The sequence below is a fragment of the Nycticebus coucang genome, chromosome 15, assembly GCF_027406575.1.
Source record: "Nycticebus coucang isolate mNycCou1 chromosome 15, mNycCou1.pri, whole genome shotgun sequence".
Classification (NCBI taxonomy): Eukaryota; Metazoa; Chordata; class Mammalia; order Primates; family Lorisidae; genus Nycticebus; species Nycticebus coucang.
The window spans coordinates 79,183,256-79,203,213 of record NC_069794.1 but is presented as its reverse complement, the minus strand read 5'-3'; the positions used below and the strand labels follow the sequence as shown (position 1 = coordinate 79,203,213).

Sequence of the window (19,958 nt, the reverse complement as noted above, 5' to 3'; positions counted from 1 at the left end):
ATGTTAACCAGTGTGATGAAAATGTGTCAAATGGTCTATAAAACCAGCGTATGGTGCCCCATGATTGCATTAGTGTACATAGCTATGATTTAATAATAAATAAATTAAAAAATAAAATAAAGTCCCCATTGTTGTGTTGAGACAGACTATAGTGGATTAAATGAACGGGAGGTAAAGGAGTAGTACATAAAACAAATAGAGACAACTTTTCAAGAAACTCAACTTGCAAAAAGCACATTCAATGAAAGAAAAGTTACTATAAAGGATTTGAAATCAACAGAATTCTTGTTTTATTTAGTTTTAAAAGACAAAACAGGTTCAAATACATGTAAATGCTGCTGCTGAGACATCAGATACAGAATACCTCCACTTGGAAATTCCTAGAGGTGTCAAATTCAACATAACCCACAAAATAAAAAAACAAAACCAAAAACAAACAAACAAAAAAAACCCAGGAAAACATGAAAGTAGATGTAAATAACTTTTCAGTCACTGAGTCTATAATTAGGAGTTCCATATAATGACTTCTTTCTTCCTCAATGAAGTAGGAATCAAGGTCATACCCTATAAAGTAGAATAAGTTGTAAAGTAGCAGAGAAGGGAAGGTTTGAATAGCCATTATGAAAACAGAAGAGTCCTCAAGATTGTTATCAACGCATTCTGAGATCCATAAACTCACCTGCTGCACTGCCTTGAATTCCATCTGTAGTTTTAGTGGAGCAAATAGACCTTGGATGTTTCTCAGTGTGGAAAAATTCATTTTATCTTGGTTGAGCTGGAACTACAAGAGACAATGTAATATTAAACGTAAAGATTTTAATATTCATAATACAAACTAAGTATTTTTATTAATTCCTTATAAATTTTAGGATATATGTCTGTATGTTATTCAGCACACAGGTGTACTTAAAAAATTTTTTTGCCGGTCTTGACTTGCTGGCCTGCAACAATCCTCCTGCCTCTGCCTCTCGAAGTTCTAGGATTCAGGGCATGAGCAACTGCCTGTGGCCCATACTTTCACCAGTGTAAAATAATTACCTAAATTTTGAATTTACAAAAGTAATAAATTACGGAATATTTTTCATATTTCAAAGGCATATTTATAAGGCACGATCATATTTCTGTGCTTTTGATTAAAAGTACTGTAAAACTGGAAGTAGTATCATTTAAGTTTTAGAAAATGTCACACACACTGGCTTAGAATTTCTAAATATGAAAGTATACATTTCAAAGGGTTTAATAAAATAGACCAGTATGCCATCCTGTTAAATAAACTGTAATGTTTAAACCTCACTTTTTTTTTCAGTAATTGACTTGGGGAAAAAAAATTCCAAACTCTGGAAAGTCTATTCAATTTGTATTGGGTTCAATCAGCAACTTTTTTCTGAATGATCATAACTTAATGTTACTTCAGGCAAAATGAATCAATTTGACTCATGAGTCTAAAATATGTAATTTCCCCAAATGACTCTTAAGGATAGTAAATATGATATGCAAACAGACTGCTATAAGAATTTATTTGAGCTAAGGTAACTGTAATGAGTAATGAGGTAAAGTGACTTCTTGTCATTTTTTAAATACTCTATTCTCTGGATACGATTTTTTTTCTAACAGTCACCAAAAAGATGGTTCTGATCAAAAATCAATTGAGAAATTAGTGCCTACTTGGAACATGACTATGAAGTTTGAAAGTAAGGTTATGGTTTTTAATTAGCTTGACGTAGCAAAATTTTCAGATGGTCATTAGGGAAAATCTGCAGTATTTTATTATGAATATACAATCTGAAGTTCTAAGCCAAGGGTTTCCTTTAAATATTAAGATAACCTCATGATAACTAAATATGATTTTTAAAGAAATCTGTCTTGGGCTTGGCACCGTAGCTCAGCAGTTAGGGTGCCAGTCACATGCACCAGGTCTGGGGGTTGGAATCCCACCCCAGCCTGCTAAACAAACAAACACAATAAACAAACAAAACAGTCAGTGTGGTAGGCTCCTATAGTCCCAGCTACAAAGGAGGCTGAGGCAAAAGACTTACTTGAGCCCAAGAGTTGGCAGCTGCTGTGAGCTGTGACACGATAGCACTCTACTGAGGGCAACACAGTGAGACTCTGTCTCACAAAAAAAAAAAAAAAAAATCAATCTCGCTATGTGGTTGGAATGTAGTGGCTATTCACAGGTACAGCCTCGAAATCCTGGGCTCAAGCAAGCCTCCTGCTTCAGTCTCTTAAGTAGCTAAGTAGCTAGGAGTAGGTATATGTCACCACACTCAGCAACAAATATAATTTCATGTAGGAAAATTCAATTTGTATAAACCTTGACAAATCCGGGGCGGCGCCTGTGGCTCAGTCGGTAAGGCGCCGGCCCCATATACCGAGGGTGGCGGGTTCAAACCCGGCCCCGGCCAAACTGCAACCAAAAATAGCCGGGCATTGTGGCGAGTGCCTGTAGTCCCAGCTGCTTGGGAGGCTGAGGCAGGAGAATCGCTTAAGCCCAGGAGTTGGAGGTTGCTATGAGCTGTGTGAGGCCACGGCACTCTACCGAGGGCCATAAAGTGAGACTCTGTCTCTACAAAAAAAACAAAAAAAAACCTTGACAAATCCAAACTCATGTATATTATATTGTAATAAGATAATATAACTACAATTATCAATCAATATACAAATTAGCAACCAGGTGCAAAATTAGGGTCTGTGGTGACATACAAGATAGAAGAAAAAACAGTCTACCCTGGAAGAAGATACACATACTCAAATTTGGAAGTCATGACATACAGATCAGGGATTCTCAACTCTTGGCAGTATTGACATCCTGGGCCAGATAATTCTTAGTTGTGAGAGGCTATCCTGTCTTGTGCATTGTAGGATACTAAGCAGCATCCCTGACTTCTATCCAATAAATGCCAGTATTGACAACCCTGTAGCCTCTGCCACACAATTTGCAACAACCAAAAATATCTTCAGACATTGCCAACTATCCCAGGTGGTTGGGGGGGATTCCTCCCCTAGTTGATAAAGATGATGATGGTCATCTTCCATCAATTACTATCACCACCGCAGCTCCCAATCATGGAGAGAGACTAGAAGCCAGCAACGTCAAGAGTTGAGCTTTTGCTAACTTCCCTTTACAGAGGAAGAGACTAAGATGTTAAGAAAATTAAGTAATTTGCCCAAGTTTACTTCACTAATAAGTATGGCACCATGTAGTTCAACTACACAACCTCTTTCACGTCTTACAGGGGATAACCGCCATGGAATTTTAAGAAAGAGAAAGACTGCCATTAGCTGGTTAAGTGATTAAGGAAGAACAGAGGCAGCAGGTAAAAGCTAAGTCTCAAAACATTTATATTTTTAGACAATCACCATTCTGGCCGGATTCACTCAAATTTGTCAAAGTTTCTGTCAACATGATCACTTAGAACCAATATTCCAAACCTAATGGCTAGCCATCTTATTAATAAAGTTCAAGATTGTATTCACCATTCTTTTTAATAGCTAAATACTTATAATGACATAAAGTCAATTAAACTGTCAAGTTTTACGTATCAAGTCGGGTTCACCCCACCTAAAAGTGAATATTTTTAGAACTCAAATGCAGAGCTTCACACTCGCTTCTACAATGTTTTTCTTCATGTTTTAGCCTAGCCTTTTGATCTATTTTCTTACTCTGATATAGTTCAATTATTTACCAAAATGAACCATACCAGCTTTTTCTTCTAAAAATTTAATTTACATGCTTTCTATGGTTACCCTCGTGTCTTTAAAAAATATTTAATCTGCCTAAGTGTTTACCTTACTATCTAAGATATAAGTAAAGGTACAAGATCCCTACAACAAGGTACAACATCCCCTCTAAATTAACAATTCCTAAATTATTACTTTCTAGGTATAGTTATCAACCACATACAATTCACCCTACACTATTTTGACTTAACCCATAATGCACCATACAACCCTCCAGCTTATCCCTTGTCAGATAATTTGGTCCCTTGACTGACCCATTTGGTAATTCAATAAAAGACTGAACTAAGATTAACATGCTATGACCTCAAACATTTGCTAGAGAGCATTCCTTACTTTACTAAATGCTCATAGCCCTCTATTCAGTAGTCTACTTAAGAACAGTCCCAAGTATTACCACAATCTTTTTTTTTTATTTAAATCCCTTTCAGAAAAGTAGATTATTGGCTGGGAACAGTATAATCACACCATGTAATCCTAGCACTCTGGGAGGCCAAAGTGGGTGGATTGCTTGAACTCAGGAGTTTGAGACAACTCTGCCCAAGGTAAGACCCCATCTCTACTAAAAATAGAAAAAGTAGCTAGTCTTGTGGCAGGTGCTTATAGTCCCAGTTACTCAGGAGGCTGCCGCAAGAGGATCACTTGAGCCCAGGAGTTTGAGGTTGCTGTGAGCTAACTCCAGGCCACTCTACCCTGTGTCTCATAAATAAATAAATAAATAGATAGACAGCTGATTGATAGAGAGAAAATAGGCAATTTTCATTTCTTTCATAATTTCTCAAACATGAACAACTATGCTTTTATAATCATATTCGTATGCTTTTAAGTCTACTATGAGCTGTCAAATTTCTGAGCCTAAAACCTGAATGCTAGAAGGTATTTTCTCATCTTTCTTGAACTTCAATTTCACAATATTATCTGCTCTACTCTTTCTCGCAGGAAGATCTATCCTCTTATTAAAGAAAAAGGAAGCAAAAAATTTAAAAAACAAAATAGAGGAACCTCTTCCTTCTGTTACCCAACAGTGCTGTACTATCTTCCCCAAATAATAAGAAACCTGTATCTTCTTATTCTATGTTCATTTAAGAAGACTTTAAGTTGTTTCTTTTTTTCTGTACATGCTATCCTCTTTTTGGAAGTGATCTTTCTCCACTGAGTTACTTAATGAATATTGGCCAAAAACATTCAAATGTCTCCTCCTCCATAAAGCCTCCCAAAGTATGTGGCTGCCCTATCTTTGGTCCTCTCCAGCACTTTATGAAGCCTCCTCCTACCCTCTGCTTATCTTCCCCATTGAATTTTAAGTCCCTTAAGGCTGGGGGTTATACCTACTGTGCCTCGAGGATATGTTCCTTAGCAACTCGGAAGTGCAGGGCTTGACTAAGAAAGAAAGTCAAGGGTAGAGAGTTGGGAAGCTGACAGCAAAAATGCCAGGAAAAAAATATAAAAGAAAACATAATTATCATGAGAAAATTCTGAGAGGAATGAATAAGTGGACCAAACACTGGACATGTGCATAAAAGAGAGAAAAGGATGTGGAGAAAGGGACCTTTAATGGAGCAGTATAATGATAACGCAAAAGCCTCCAAGGAGACTGACACAAGTAATATACTTACATTTTTTTCTGATAATTCAAGAGGATGACTAGGCAAAAGTTCATTTTTCAGACAAGAAAAACTGGAAAAAAAAAAAAATTTAAAGGGGCAATTAAGTATCACTCAATACCCACAGCTCAAAATCCTATCTATTAAGGACTGACTATAATGGAATGGCATGAGAGAGGTTATTTTGTTCTGTAGTCTGACTGTGGTGATAGTTACAGGAATTGATGTATGTATTAAAATTCATAGAACTATGTACCAAAAAGAAAAAAAGTCAAATGCCCTGTATGATAATTTTTTAAGAATATATCTATTATGGTGGTGGTCAAGACTCTAATTGCTAGGGTTTTGGAACTTTCCAAAACCTGGTGGTAAATGATGCCCTAAACCGAGAAGAAATTCAATAAACATATGTTTATTACTATTACTCTGATGAGATGTTTATAGCACTACATAAAATATTTAAGCCTTTTCCCTCAGGTCTTACACATGTTTAATATATCTTTAGTAAACATATTAAAGCATTTACTAAACACCTCCATGTGAAATTACTGTTAGGTGATGCACAGATAGAACCAGGGCACTGGTCTTTATGACAATCTTATTGTCCAAACCTTGATTTAAAGCTAAAAAAAACCCTTAGACATCCTGCCACAATCATTTATTGAATTTTGTCTTTGTACAGAACAGTATCCAAGAAGTGGGACTTGAAAATTGTCCTGCTCATGGCAATTTTAGAGTTCAATCAGAAAGAAAAAGGAACATTTAATATGGAAAAAAAAAAATCAATAGGACTTAGTAGTTACTGCCTAGCCAATGAATCTGATTATACTACAAATCAAATTATATTTCCAATTCAATGGGCTATATATTGCATCTTTTACTATAAAATTGAAAGTAATGAAAGATTACGTCTGCCATTCTGTTGTAATAACATTTTAAAACTAGATATGAGGAAGGACAATTAAGTTCGCTAACTTGCCCTAGAAAAAGTGCTACATACCTCACTGATGAGTACCTGCAAGGGTCACCTTCAAGGTAATCCCCTGGGGAAGCTATTCACTGATGCCAGTGCCTAGTCCACCCTTCAAAGCAATTTTGGAACTCTTTTTGAAATGGCTACCAGAGTTGTTGTCATAAGAGGTCTGACAAGTTCATAAAGTTGTCCTAGAAAAAGTGCTGCATCCCTCATTGCTGAATATCACTACAGTCATGAGATGACCAAAGGCTTTGAAGGTGATCACAGTGATATTCACCAATGAGGTATGGAGAACTTCTCTAGGATGAGTTCACAAACTTAATTGTCTAATCTCGTGTAAGTCCTTTTCTTTGACGCGACAATGGGGACCTGTTGCTGTCTACAGAAAACGTATCTTGCTCTGCAAACCTACATCTTGTTCTTGCTCTGTGAACCTATCTTTCTTTTCCTCACAAACTATTTCACACTTGCCTTAAATACTAAAAAACAAAATAATAAAATTAGATACATGTATAAATTTAAAAATTCAAGATATGCTTATAGGGGAAAGACATTATTCTTATAATCACAGAAAGGGGGCATAAACTGTGTGCTAAAGCTAGAAGAGAAATACAGCAGTAAACACGGAATGCTTCTAATGTCAGATACTGTTTTAAATATTTTTTAGGTATTAACTTATTATCCCTCAAAGTAAGATACGTATTATTATTGGCCCTATTTTAAAAATAAAGATGGAGGACATAGAACAATTAAGTCACTTGCCCAAAGGCACACATCTAGTAAATAGCATAGTCTGGATCCAAATCCAGGCAGTCTGAGTCCAGAGTCCATCCTCTTAACTGCTATGTTCTAGTGCCTTCCTCCTAAGAGTGAATTACTCCAATAGCTAACAATATCAGGAGGCAAATGGCTCTCCAATTATCAGTAGCAAAAATAAGTACTAATAATAATTCCTATCAAATAATGCTAATGAGTACCATTGCCTAGGAGATTGCCCTACTTTGGAAACCTACTACTCTGAGATGCTTCTTCTACTACAGAAAACATTTACAGCTCTTCCCCTCCCACTTCCCACCTTATCTAAGGTATCATCTCCCAAATTAAATATACATTGATAGTCTTATGGAGAACACAGTGAAAAATAATTCACAGAAACATTTTATTATAACAAAGTTGAAGTCACAACTCCTGCATATACCCTTTCCGAAGAAGATCATGACTTTCAAAGGGTCCACTTGCTGAAAGTTCAGTAACAGGAATACTGTCCTTTAGCTGTGATCCAAGTCCTCTGGCATTCTATAACAGAAATAAGAAACAGTATTAAATACCAAAATATTTAAACACCACCACCCCCAACACCTATGTGAAAACTACTGTTAAGTAGGAGAGAAAAAAGATAAGGTCTCTCCCTCAAAGACCCGACACACTACCAGCAGTTCTCAACCTGTAGGGCGCAACCCACAGGAACTGTATAAGGGCCGCGGCATTAGGAAGGTTGAGAACCACTGCACTAGACAATTATAATAAGACTTAAGCATTATGATAGAAGAACCTAAGTGATATGAAGAGTAACACCAAAATTGGGAGTGGGAAGGATTCCCAAGCTGATCTCTGGGTTTTTGGGGTTGTTTGGTTTTTCTTGAGACAGGATCTCACTTTCACTTAGGCTGGAATGCAGGAGCATGATCACAGCTCCTGGAGTCATGAGCTCCTGGGCTCAAGTGATCCTCCCACCTCAGCCTCCCAAGTAGCTGGGACTACAGGTATGCGTCACCACATCTGACTAATTTTAAAAAAGATTTTTGTAGACACAGGGTCTCACTATGCCACCAGGCTGGACTTTAACTTCTGACCCCAAATGATCCTCCCACCTCAGCCTCCCGAACTGATGGGGTTACAGGTGTGAACAACATGCTCAGCCCTCAGCTGGTTTCTTAATGTTGCCAAACTGAAAGGCATTCCAGGAAAAAAAGAAATAGCATGTTATATAGCATCTTCAGCAAAGGAAAACAAACAAACAAAAAGAAATAATATGGATAAAGGTGTGAAAATATAAATGAATTATTTGTAAGTAGTTTGAGATGTCTGACTAAAATACATGTATCCGTAGGTATTAGTAAAGACTGGCAAAATAGAAAAATAAAGTTTTACATACAAAGAAACCTGGGTTTTATTCTGAAATTGATAGAGCCTGTGAAGGGATAAGGCAAGATCAGATTTACTTTCACTGGAAAGATCTCTCCCCTTAGGTTGGAAAGTTTAACATAGGATGAACCAGGGGGAGAGAATTCTGGGGAATACCATTTTTAAGGATAAGGAAGAACAAAGAAATAGGGGTAAGAACAGACAAGAGAGCTAGAAAAAAGTGCCCACAGGGAGGGAGACAAGATGGCGGACTGAAGCCAGCTTTCAACAGAGGCTCCCGTCCAGAAGGAGAGTTAAGGGACAGGAATTTAGTAGGTGTCCTGGTGGACTTGAGCCTCACCAAGAGAGAAGGTTGAAGAACGTACATCAACACCGCTGAGGCAAGCTGTGATCACAAGGACGCAAACAAAAGGTACAAAATCCACCACCAGGCGGACGGGAGTCCCCCTCCCCCATGAGACCGGCTCAAGAGCCCCACAATTGAACAAGCGGGCAGAAATTAAAGGCCCTCCCACTACACTCCAGGGAGAGACCTTCTAAAAACTGGACCTACCTCCCCTACTGGGGTGCCGTGGCGTTCTCCTGCCGGACATAGGGCTGAATAAAACTTTGGGAATCCTTTGCCGGCAACCCTGAATCCCCGGCGCTCCCCTCACGCCCACTGAGGTCTGGAGGCCTGTCCCCCAGGAATTCGAATCCTTGGGTGATTTCTCAAGGGGAGTGGACAGTCCCCGAGTTGCGACTGGTCAGCATTGACTCTGAGGTGCGCGAGTGAGGAGAGGGCACCGGGCTGAGGGGGAGTCACGCCTCGCGGCACTTCCCTGCAGTGCAGTGCACCAACCCTCCCCGGGCAACATTACGGGGCACAAGACTGAATAAGACTCTAGCTTCCCCGCTGAGAGCTGAGAGCCCCTACTCTCACTCAGGGTCTGAGGGCCTATCCCCCAGGAGTTCGGATCCTTGGGTGATTTCTCAAGGGGAGTGCACAGTGCCTGAGCTGCGTCAGGTCAGCGCTGACTCTGGGACACGGGAGCGAGGAGAGGGTACTCTGCTGAGGGGAAATCAAGCCTTGGCGGCACTTCCCTGCGGTGCAGTGCAGGAGCCCTCCCCGGACGTAGTATTGCGTGAAACTGAATGAAACTCTAGCTTCCCCCCCCCCCACTCCCAATCGGGGTCTGGGGGCCCATCCCCCAAGAGTTCTGATTCTTGGGGGATCTCTTGAGGGGTGTGGACCCAGCACAAACTGCGGCCGCTCAGTGCTAACTCTGGGGCGCGGGACAGAGGAGAAAAGGGTCGCCTGAGTGCCCACACCAGAGCAGCAGTTCCCTGGAGGTAGATCAACAGCCGTTTTTTCTTTTACGGCAGAACGCTCACTTCTGGATATTCTGAGGCCACACCCCCTGTCTCCCTGGGCAACCAGAGGAGGCCACCGGTGAGCGGGGGATTTCCTGACACGGCTCACAAACCCGGGAAACTTCCAGGGCGGGGCCGACCCAGAGAGGTGTTCGAACGCAAATCTCCAGCAGCAAAGACGTTTGAACTCAAAACAGCCCGTCTTCTGTAGGCGATTTCAACAGGAACAGAGACAGAACCCCGCAAAGTTGTCTGTTCTGTTCTGTTCGCAGCATCCATCAGGGACGGGGCTAAGCCTGAGTGAACACCTCCTTCCCATCACCTGCATCAAACACTCAAAGATGTCAGGCCCCATCTCCTCCTGCTAGATAGCGGCAGTCTGCGGGGGCCTGCACACTTCCTTGTGATTCAGGCAGGTGCAAACCCCCGGAGTGTCTGTTCACTGCAGGCAACTGGGTTAGCCATCTGCAGAGATACCAGTGACTGGGTCCGACAGAGGGGCAAAGTGGGGAAGGAGATGTCAACCTTCCTAGACTGCTCTGTTTGCTGGGTGGCTCCTCCTGACTCCACGCTGCACTGGGGTGAGCCGTGTCAGAGGAGTCACCAGGCCCCTATGATCCAGTTCCCAGAGACCTCTTGAACTCTCCCACCCGAGACAAGTGCCGATTGAGACAGCGGATTTGGACCTTTTGAACTGGGCTAATAGACTGAGGACTTTTCAGGCAGTGCCCTGGGTGTGCGATTGTAGGAAGGTTTGATTCTCCTTTTCCAACTGGGGCCAGAGGTGGGCAGGCGGGGTGACTTAATTGCTGATTTTTCCACACAGCTGAGACTTCAAGCCAGAGTAGAAGTTGCAATAGGATCGAACAGAAACCAGCTGAAGGCAAGACAGAACCACTTTGCTCCACCACACCAGACAGGGCCCCAGTTTCTCAGGCCACAACACTGTACGGGCCCTCAATAAAACCCCAGGGGAAAAACCAAAGGGAGTAAAATAACCATGGGGCGGAATCAGCGGAAAAACTCTGGTAACATGCATAACCAGAATAGATCAACCCCTCCAAGAAAAGATACGGCAGATATGATTGAAGATCCCATTCATAAACAACTGGCTGAAATGTCAGAAATCGAATTCAGAATTTGGATTGCAGACAAGATTAATAAAATGGAATTAGGAATTCGAGGAGAAATTCAAAAATTGTCTCAAGAATTTAACGAATTTAAAGACAAAACCACCAAAGACTTAGACACACTGAAGCAAGAACTTACAGCCCTCAAAGATATGAAAAATACAGTAGAATCCCTCAGTAACAGAATGGAGCAAGCAGAAGAAAGGATTTCTGACATTGAAGATAAAGTCTTCGAACGCTCCCAATCTCTCAAAGAGGAAGAGAAATGGAGAGCAAAAACGGATCACTCACTCAGAGAACTCTCAGATAATTCGAAAAAAAGCAACATAAAGATTATAGGAATTTCTGAGAATGATGAAGTCGCCTCCAAGGGCACAGAGGCCCTTCTGCATGAAATTATGAAAGAAAATTTTCCAGACATGCCTAGAGAATCTGAAATTCAGATAGCAGACAGCTTCAGAACCCCAGCACGATTCAACCTCAATAAGTCATCCCCCAGGCATATCATAATTAGCTTCACTAAAGTTAACATGAAAGAGAAGATTCTCAAAGCAGCCCGGCGAAAGAAAACTATAATGTACAAAGGTAAGAATATTAGAATAACTGCAGATCTCTCTGCTGAAACTTTTCAAGCCAGAAGAGGCTGGTCATCAACTTTTAATCTCCTAAAGCAAAAAAACTTTCAACCCAGGATCTTGTATCCAGCTAAACTGAGTTTCATCTATGATGGAGAAATTAAATACTTCAATGACATTCATATGTTGAAAAACTTTGCCATAAGTAAACCAGCTCTTCAGGATGTTCTCAGACCTATCCTCCACAATGACCAACCCAATCCTATACCACAAAAGTAAACTCACTCAGAAACTTTGGATCAAACTCCAACTTCCACACTGGCGAAAGGATTAAAAATGTCCACTGGACCTTTGAAAAACTCGATACCCAAAATTCCACCAGACTTATCAATACTCTCCATCAATGTGAATGGCTTAAACTGTCCTCTAAAGAGACATAGGTTAGCTGACTGGATACAAAAACTCAAGCCAGATATTTGTTGCATACAAGAGTCACAACTCAACTTAAAAGACAAATACAGACTCAGGGTGAAAGGATGGTCATCCATATTTCAGGCAAATGGTAATCAGAAAAAAGCAGGTGTTGCAATTTTATTTGCAGATACAGTAGGCTTTAAACCATCAAAAGTAAGGAAGGACAAGAATGGTCACTTCATATTTGTTAAGGGTAATACTCAATATGATGAGATCTCAATTATTAATATCTATGCACCCAACCAGAATGCACCTCAATTTATAAGAGAAACTCTAACAGACATGAGCAACTTGATTTCCTCCAGCTCCATAATCGTCGGAGATTTCAACACTCCCTTGGCAGTGTTGGATCGATCCTCCAGAAAGAAGCTGAGCAAAGAAATCTTAGATTTAAACCTAACCATCCAATATTTAGATTTAGCAGACATCTACAGAACATTTCATCCCAACAAAACTGAATACACATACTTCTCATCAGCCCACGGAACTTACTCCAAAATTGACCACATTTTAGGTCACAAGTCTAACCTCAGTAAATTTAAAGGAATAGAAATTATTCCATGCATCTTCTCGGACCACCATGGAATAAAACTTGAATTGAATAACAACAGGAATCTGCATACCCATACAAAAACATGGAAGTTAAATAACCTTATGCTGAATGATAGCTGGGTCAGAGATGAGATTAAGAAAGAAATCGCCAATTTTTTGGAACAAAACGACAATGAAGACACAAACTATCAGAACCTCTGGGACACTGCAAAAACAATTCTAAGAGGGAAATTTATAGCACTGCAAGCCTTCCTCAAGAGAACGGAAAGAGAGGAAGTTAACAACTTAATGGGACATCTCACGCAACTGGAAAAGGAAGAACATTCCAACCCCAAACCCAGTAGAAGAAAAGAAATAACCAAAATTAGAGCAGAATTAAATGAAATTGAAAACAAAAGAATAATACAACAGATCAATAAATCAAAAAGCTGGTTTTTTGAAAAGGTCAATAAAATGGATAAACCTCTGGCCAACCTAATCAGGAAAAAAAGAGTAAAAAGAGTAAAATCTCTAATATCATCAATCAGAAACAACAAAGACGAAATAACTACAGACTCATCAGAAATCCAAAAAATCCTTAATGAATATTACACGAAACTTTATTCTCAGAAATATGAAAATCTGAAGGAAATAGACCGATACTTGGAAGCGCGCCACCTTCCAAGACTTAACCAGAATCAAGTGGAAATGTTGAATAGACCCATATCAAGTTCAGAAATAGTATCAACTATACAAAACCTCCCTAAAAAGAAAGCCCGGGACCAGATGGTTTCATGTCAGAATTCTACCAAACCTTTAAAGAGGAATTAGTACCTATATTACTCAACCTGTTCCAAAATGTAGAAAAAGAAGGAAGACTACCCAACATGTTCTATGAAGCAAACATCACCCCGATCCCCAAACCAGGAAAAGACCCAACAAGAAAAGAAAATTATAGACCAATATCACTAATGAATATAGATGCAAAAATATTCAACAAGATCCTAACAAACAGAATCCAGCAACACATCAAACAAATTATACATCATGACCAAGTTGGTTTTATCCCAGGGTCTCAAGGCTGGTTCAATATACGTAAATCTATAAATGTAATTCAGCACATAAACAAATTAAAAAACAAAGACCATATGATTCTCTCAATTGATGCAGAAAAAGCTTTTGATAATATCCAGCATCCCTTCATGATCGGAACACTCAAGAAAATTGGTCTAGAAGGGACTTTTCTTAAACTGATAGAGGCTATCTACAGCAAACCCACAGCCAATATCATATTGAATGGAGTTAAATTGGAATCATTTCCACTCAGATCAGGAACCAGACAAGGCTGCCCATTGTCTCCATTGCTTTTCAACATTGTAATGGAAGTTTTAGCCACCGCAATTAGGGAAGAAAAGGCAATCAAGGGTATCCATATAGGGTCAGAAGAGATCAAACTCTCGCTCTTCGCAGATGGTATGATTGTGTATCTGGAAAACACTAGGGACTCTACTACAAAACTCCTAGAAGTGATCAAGCAATACAGCAGCGTCTCAGGTTACAAAATCAACATTCATAAATCGGTAACCTTTATATACACCAACAACAGTCAAATTGAAAAAGCAGTTAAGGACTCTATCCCATTCACAGTAGTGCCAAAGAAGATGAAATATTTGGGAATTTACCTAACAAAAGACGTGAAAGATCTCTATAAAGAGAACTATGAAACTCTAAGAAAAGAAATAGCTGAAAATGTTAACAAATGGAAAAACATACCATGCTCATGGCTGGGAAGAATCAACATTATCAAAATGTCCATACTACCCAAAGCAATATATAATTTCAACGCACTCCCTATTAAAGCTCCACTGTCATATTTTAAAGATCTTGAAAAAACATTACTTCGTTTTATATGGAATCAGAAAAAACCTCGAATAGCCAAGACATTACTCAGAAATAAAAACAAAACAGGAGGAATCACACTACCAGACCTCAGACTTTACTACAAATCGATAGTGATCAAAACAGCATGGTATTGGCACAAAAACAGAGAAGTAGATATCTGGAACAGAATAGAGAACCGAGAGATGAATCCAGCTACTTACCGCTATTTGATTTTTGACAAGCCAATTAAAAACATTCAGTGGGGAAAAGATTCCCTATTTAACAAATGGTGCTGGGTGAACTGGCTGGCAACCTGCAGAAGACTGAAAGTGGACCCACACCTTTCACCATTAACTAAGATAGACTCTCATTGGATTAAAGATTTAAACTTAAAACATGAAACTATAAAAATACTAGAGGAGAATGCAGGGAAAACCCTTGAAGAAATTGGTCTGGGTGAGTATTTCATGAGGAGAACCCCCTGGGCAATTGAAGCAGCTTCAAAAATACACTACTGGGACTTGATCAAACTAAAAAGCTTCTGCACAGCTAAGAACACAGTAAGCAGAGCAAGCAGACAGCCCTCAGAATGGGAGAAGATATTTGCAGGGTATATCTCTGACAAAGGTTTAATAACCAGAATCCAGAGAACTCAAACGCATCAGCAAGAAAAAAACAAGGGATCCCATCGCAGGCTGGGCAAGGGATTTGAAGAGAAACTTCTCTGAAGAAGACAGGCGCAAGGCCTTCAGACATATGAAAAAATGCTCATCATCTTTAATCATCAGAGAAATGCAAATCAAAACTACTTTGAGATATCATCTAACTCCAATGAGACTAGCCTATATCACAAAATCTCAAGACCAGAGATGTTGGCGTGGATGTGGAGAAAAGGGAACACTTCTGCACTGCTGGTAGGAATGCAAATTAATACATTCCTTTTGGAAAGATATATGGAGAACACTCAGAGATCTAAAAATAGATCTGCCATTCAATCCTGTAATTCCTCTGCTGGGCATATACCCAGAAGACCAAAAATCACAACATAACAAAAGATATTTGTACCAGAATGTTTATTGCAGCCCAATTCATAATAGCTAAGTCATGGAAAAAGCCCAAGTGCCCATCAATCCACGAATGGATTAATAAATTGTGGTATATGTATACCATGGAATACTATGCAGCCTTAAAGAAAGATGGAGAGTTTACCTCTTTCATGTTTACATGGATGGAGCTGGAACATATTCTTCTTAGTAAAGTATCCCAAGAATGGAAGAAAAAGTACCCAATGTACACAGCCCTACTATGAAACTAATTTGGGACTCTCACATGAAAGCTGTAACCCAGCTACAACTTAACAATAGGGGGAAGTGGGAAGGGGGGGGTGGGTAGAGGGAGGGGGATCGGTGGGATCACACCTGTGGTGCATCTTACAGGGGTATTTGCGAAACTTGGTAAATGTAGAATGTAAATGTTTTGGCACAGTAACTGAGATAACGCCAGAAAGGCTATGTTAACCACTGTGATAAAAATGTGTCAAATGGTTTATGAAGCGAGTGTATGATGCCCCATGATCATATCAATGTATACAGTTATGATTTAATAAAAAAAAAAAAAAAGAAAAAAGTGCCCACAGAAGCTAGGAAAAAAGGGAATTCAGAAAGTGTTTAGTTTCTTTCTTTTCTATCCTTACATTAGAGACAAAGTCTTGTTATGTTGCCCAGGCTCCATTTGAACTCCTAGGTTCAAGCAATCCTCCCGCCTCAGCCTTCCAAGTAAGTATCTGGGATTACAGCCATACTCCACTGACCCTAGAGTTTGGGTTTTGTTTTTCTTTTTAGAGAGAGTCTCACTGTGTTGCCCTCGGTAGAGTGCCGTGGCATCACAGCTCATAGCAACCTCAAACTCTTGGGCTTAAGTGATTCTCTTGCCTCAACCTCCCAAGTAGTTGGGACTGTGGTAGGCCCCTGCCACAATGCCCGGCTATTTTTTTTTTTTCTTTTTGCTGTTGCATTGTTCTTTTCGCTGGCCTGGACTGGGTTTGAACCCGCCAAGCTGGGTATAGATGGCCAGCACCTTACCACTGAGCTGCAGGCACCACCCAACAGTGTTTGGTTTTTATAAAAGGAGGGCATTACCTATAAAAACAAAATGCATCTAATCAGAATACTGTTTCCCTGAAAATAAGACAGTGTCTTATATTAAGGTGTGCTCCCAAAGATGCGCTAGGTCTTATTTTCAGAGGACGTCTTATCTTTCCTGTAAGTAGGTCTTATTTTCAGAGGATGTCTTATTTTCGGCGAAACAGGGTAGTATAAAACAAAACAAAAAGAAGGAACAGTGCATTTGGTACGGATGTTTTGTCACCCTAAACATTTATATACTATGAAATATGCAATTGCCAAATACTTGTTAGGCACCTATTATGTGTCAGGTACAGCCTAAATGAAGATACACATCTACCTCCCAGTTTCATCTCATGAAGATAAATTAAACAAGCAATAAACTAGTAAATAGTACAATAGATAAAGCACAAGATGCTGACTTTAAATCAAGTGCAAATATCCCTATAATTCCACAGAAAACAGCTACAGGTTGTTACTCTACAAGAAACCATTCTGAGAAACCAAAATAGTTCGATTTATTGATTTCTTAATGTATTTGTACATTTTATTTCATCAGGTACTTTCTCTTGTCTGAGGATTCTTTGCTCTGCCGTGTTAGCCCAGACTCTCACACACGGATAACTTCGACAGAATTCTAATGGGTCTTGCGGCATTAGACTCACCCATTGTTCAATTATGCACATTCAGGTTTTCTGAAAACACACAACCTTCCCCCAAAAAACTGCTATAAAAATCTTTCATTGGTTCATCAATGTCTGAAGATTAAGGTCCAGAGCAGAACTCAAAGACCTGTCAGCAAACCACACCACCTCTTTCCACCCTGTTTACTCATCTGCATCAGGTAGCTGAACTCCCTCCAGGACTACAGACGCTGCTTAACTTATGATAAGGTTACTTCCCAATACACCTATGATAAGTTGAAAATATAAGAAGCTGAAAATTATTTAATATACCTAACCTACTGAACATCAGAGTTTAGTCTAACCTTCCTTAACAGAGCTCAGAACACCTACATAAGCCTACAATTGGGCAAAACCATCTAATAAAAAGCCTATTTTATTTAAAAAATTAAGTATCTCATGCAACTTATTGAATACTGCACTGAAAGTGAAAGAATAGTTTTATGCGTATTAAAAGAATAGTTTCTGTTGAATGCATATCACTTTTGCAATATTTTAAAGTCAAGAAAAATAATTAAGTTGAACCACTGTAAGTTGGGGGCCCTCTGTAGAGTTGTATGACTGTAGCTTTCCAAATGTACCTTTTGCTACTTTCCTACATGAACATTGTCCTCCTGCCAGACTCCTTTATTGTAAAGTGACAGAAAATGTTTCTTCTCTGCACAAAGAAGAGGGGGATTCTGATTTCTGGGTTTTATTGCTGCAGTCATTTTTCCAATGTCCTTCTGTAAAATATCAGGGCCAGAACTTTAACGTTTCTAATAAAGTACAGAAGAAAACAAGTCTATGAAAATCAAATTACCAGTTACACTTGAGAGTGTTTATAAAACTTTTTTACAACAAATAGTATTTACCAACAGAAGCTTTCTATAATTGTATGATGGCTTACCAGCATTAACCCATACCAGAAACAGTGGCAACAGTAACTCAGGAGTCTTTCCAAATATCACAACTTTTAAATTAAAGGAAAGAAAAGGAGAAAGGAGTAGAAGGGAGGCCGGAGATGCACTAACAAAACTGACAAACTGGGGAAAGCAGCTGTTATGACTGTTTTTGAACATACAGACACCTGACACTACAAACTCTCAAAGCAGTTTGTAAAGTTTGGCTATATAAATGCGACCTATAGCTGTGGGTTCATCATTATGCATTAGGGGGGGAAGGCGTGAAGTAACAAGTTTGAGGGCTCTCGGTTCCTGAGGTTTCCCCTTCCGGGAAAGGGTCTGCACTGCCACTGTACAAAACGTTGCACTTTCGGGTTTTTCTTTCCAGCTCTGAGCCAACTACGGGGAAGGCCCCGAGCTGCTTGGGGACCTGGGATGAAAGAGCGCAAACCCAGAGAGAGGAGGAGAAACAGGACGCAGCCGAATCGCTGCTTGAGGGACTAGCGCCGTATCGGGCCTCTGCTACAGTCACGACCCGCCCCAACCCAGTGACTCGACAGATCATGGCGCCCGCGGCCGGCTTCCTGCCCAGGCCGCCGCCGTCGCCGCCGTTACCCGGGGAAGGGCTGGCAGGCGGCGCCCTGCTCCTGCCGAGCCACGGTCTCGAACCCGCCTGGAACTCGGGCCGCCAGGGAACTCACCATCTTCACGGACTCTGCGAACAGTCTCTCAGCCCGGTTACCTACAGTCGACCCCGCCGCTTACTTCCGTTTCCGGGGGCCGCCCGCCACATCCGCCGGAAGTGCGTCCGTCCGGGGGAGGAAGGAGGGCGAAGGGAGCCCGGAGGGAGCCGCGCGGGACGGAGGCTCCCACGCCTGTGATCCCGAGGGACCGCGGGCCAAGGGCGGAGTAAGGGTGTGGGCTGGGAGGAGGGTGACGGAGGGACGGGACGTGCCGGAGGGGAGGGAAGATGCGAACTCCACTTTTAAAATAAACATTACGGTCTGTGCTGCGTGTTAAGGTGTGCATTGTGCTTTTATAGATGTGTCGCCTTATTTAACGCAGAATTGCTCTATGGTAGGTATTACGTTTTACAGAAGGGTAAAACGAGGCCTAGAGGTTTGAATGATTTGCCTAAGATCGTTTAGTAAAGAAGGCAATAGTGGAACATAAGGCTTCTGTCTGGTTATTTTTATATTTTAAAATATATTGTATGTCGATAACCTGCTATGGGCAGAACCCTGGGCTGAGATGAAGAAAACAAAAGGTGACCAGGCTGGCGTGGTTCCTGGACGGGGGTGATCGTAACTGATATACACTGGACTCATAAGATTATGTATCAGTATATTCTAAATGCTTCACTTGCATTATCTCTAATCTTTTCAATAATCTCATGAGGTAGTACTACTGCTACCCCAATTTTACAGATGGGAAAGCCAAGACATAAAGAGGTTAAATAAATACGCCCAGAGACCTGAGTTTGAGTCCATTTTCGATGGTCCTGACACTATACTGTATTGCCTTCCAAATATAATATGATAAAATGGCCTTGTGTTTTGCCACCAAATAATGTACACAACTTAAAGAATCCTTGGGCTGTTAGCCTAAGAATAAGAGCAAACCAATTTGGGGTAGTAAGGTGTGTAAAAGAACACTAGTAGCAGATCTGCTTGTGCAGAAAGCAAACTGGGAACCTGAGCAACAGGCCTTTTTCACAAAAAGAGAAGAAAAAACCTAGCCAGGACTGGTCTTGTGCGTCTGTAGTCCCAGCTACTTGGCAGGTTGAGGCAGGAAGATTGCTTGAGCCCAGGAGTTTGCAGTTGTATTGAACTATGATTAAACCACTGTACTCTATTCTAGG

At 40.5% G+C, this 19,958-nt stretch overlaps 1 protein-coding gene across 1 annotated transcript in view; it reads right to left on the bottom strand.

Annotated features, from left to right (window-relative positions):
* The window catches only part of POMP (proteasome maturation protein), a 28,997-nt gene extending 10,022 nt beyond the window's left edge, over positions 1 to 18,975 (bottom strand). Inside the window, exons 1-4 of the mRNA XM_053563375.1 lie at positions 18,799 to 18,975; positions 7,517 to 7,614; positions 5,355 to 5,415; positions 680 to 781 (exon numbers count right to left, since the gene is read on the bottom strand). Of these exons, the coding sequence (XP_053419350.1) occupies positions 680 to 781; positions 5,355 to 5,415; positions 7,517 to 7,614; positions 18,799 to 18,801 (264 nt within the window). The 5' untranslated portion in view covers positions 18,802 to 18,975. The remainder of the gene's footprint in view (positions 1 to 679; positions 782 to 5,354; positions 5,416 to 7,516; positions 7,615 to 18,798) is intronic.
* Positions 18,976 to 19,958: the final 983 nt, after the last annotated feature.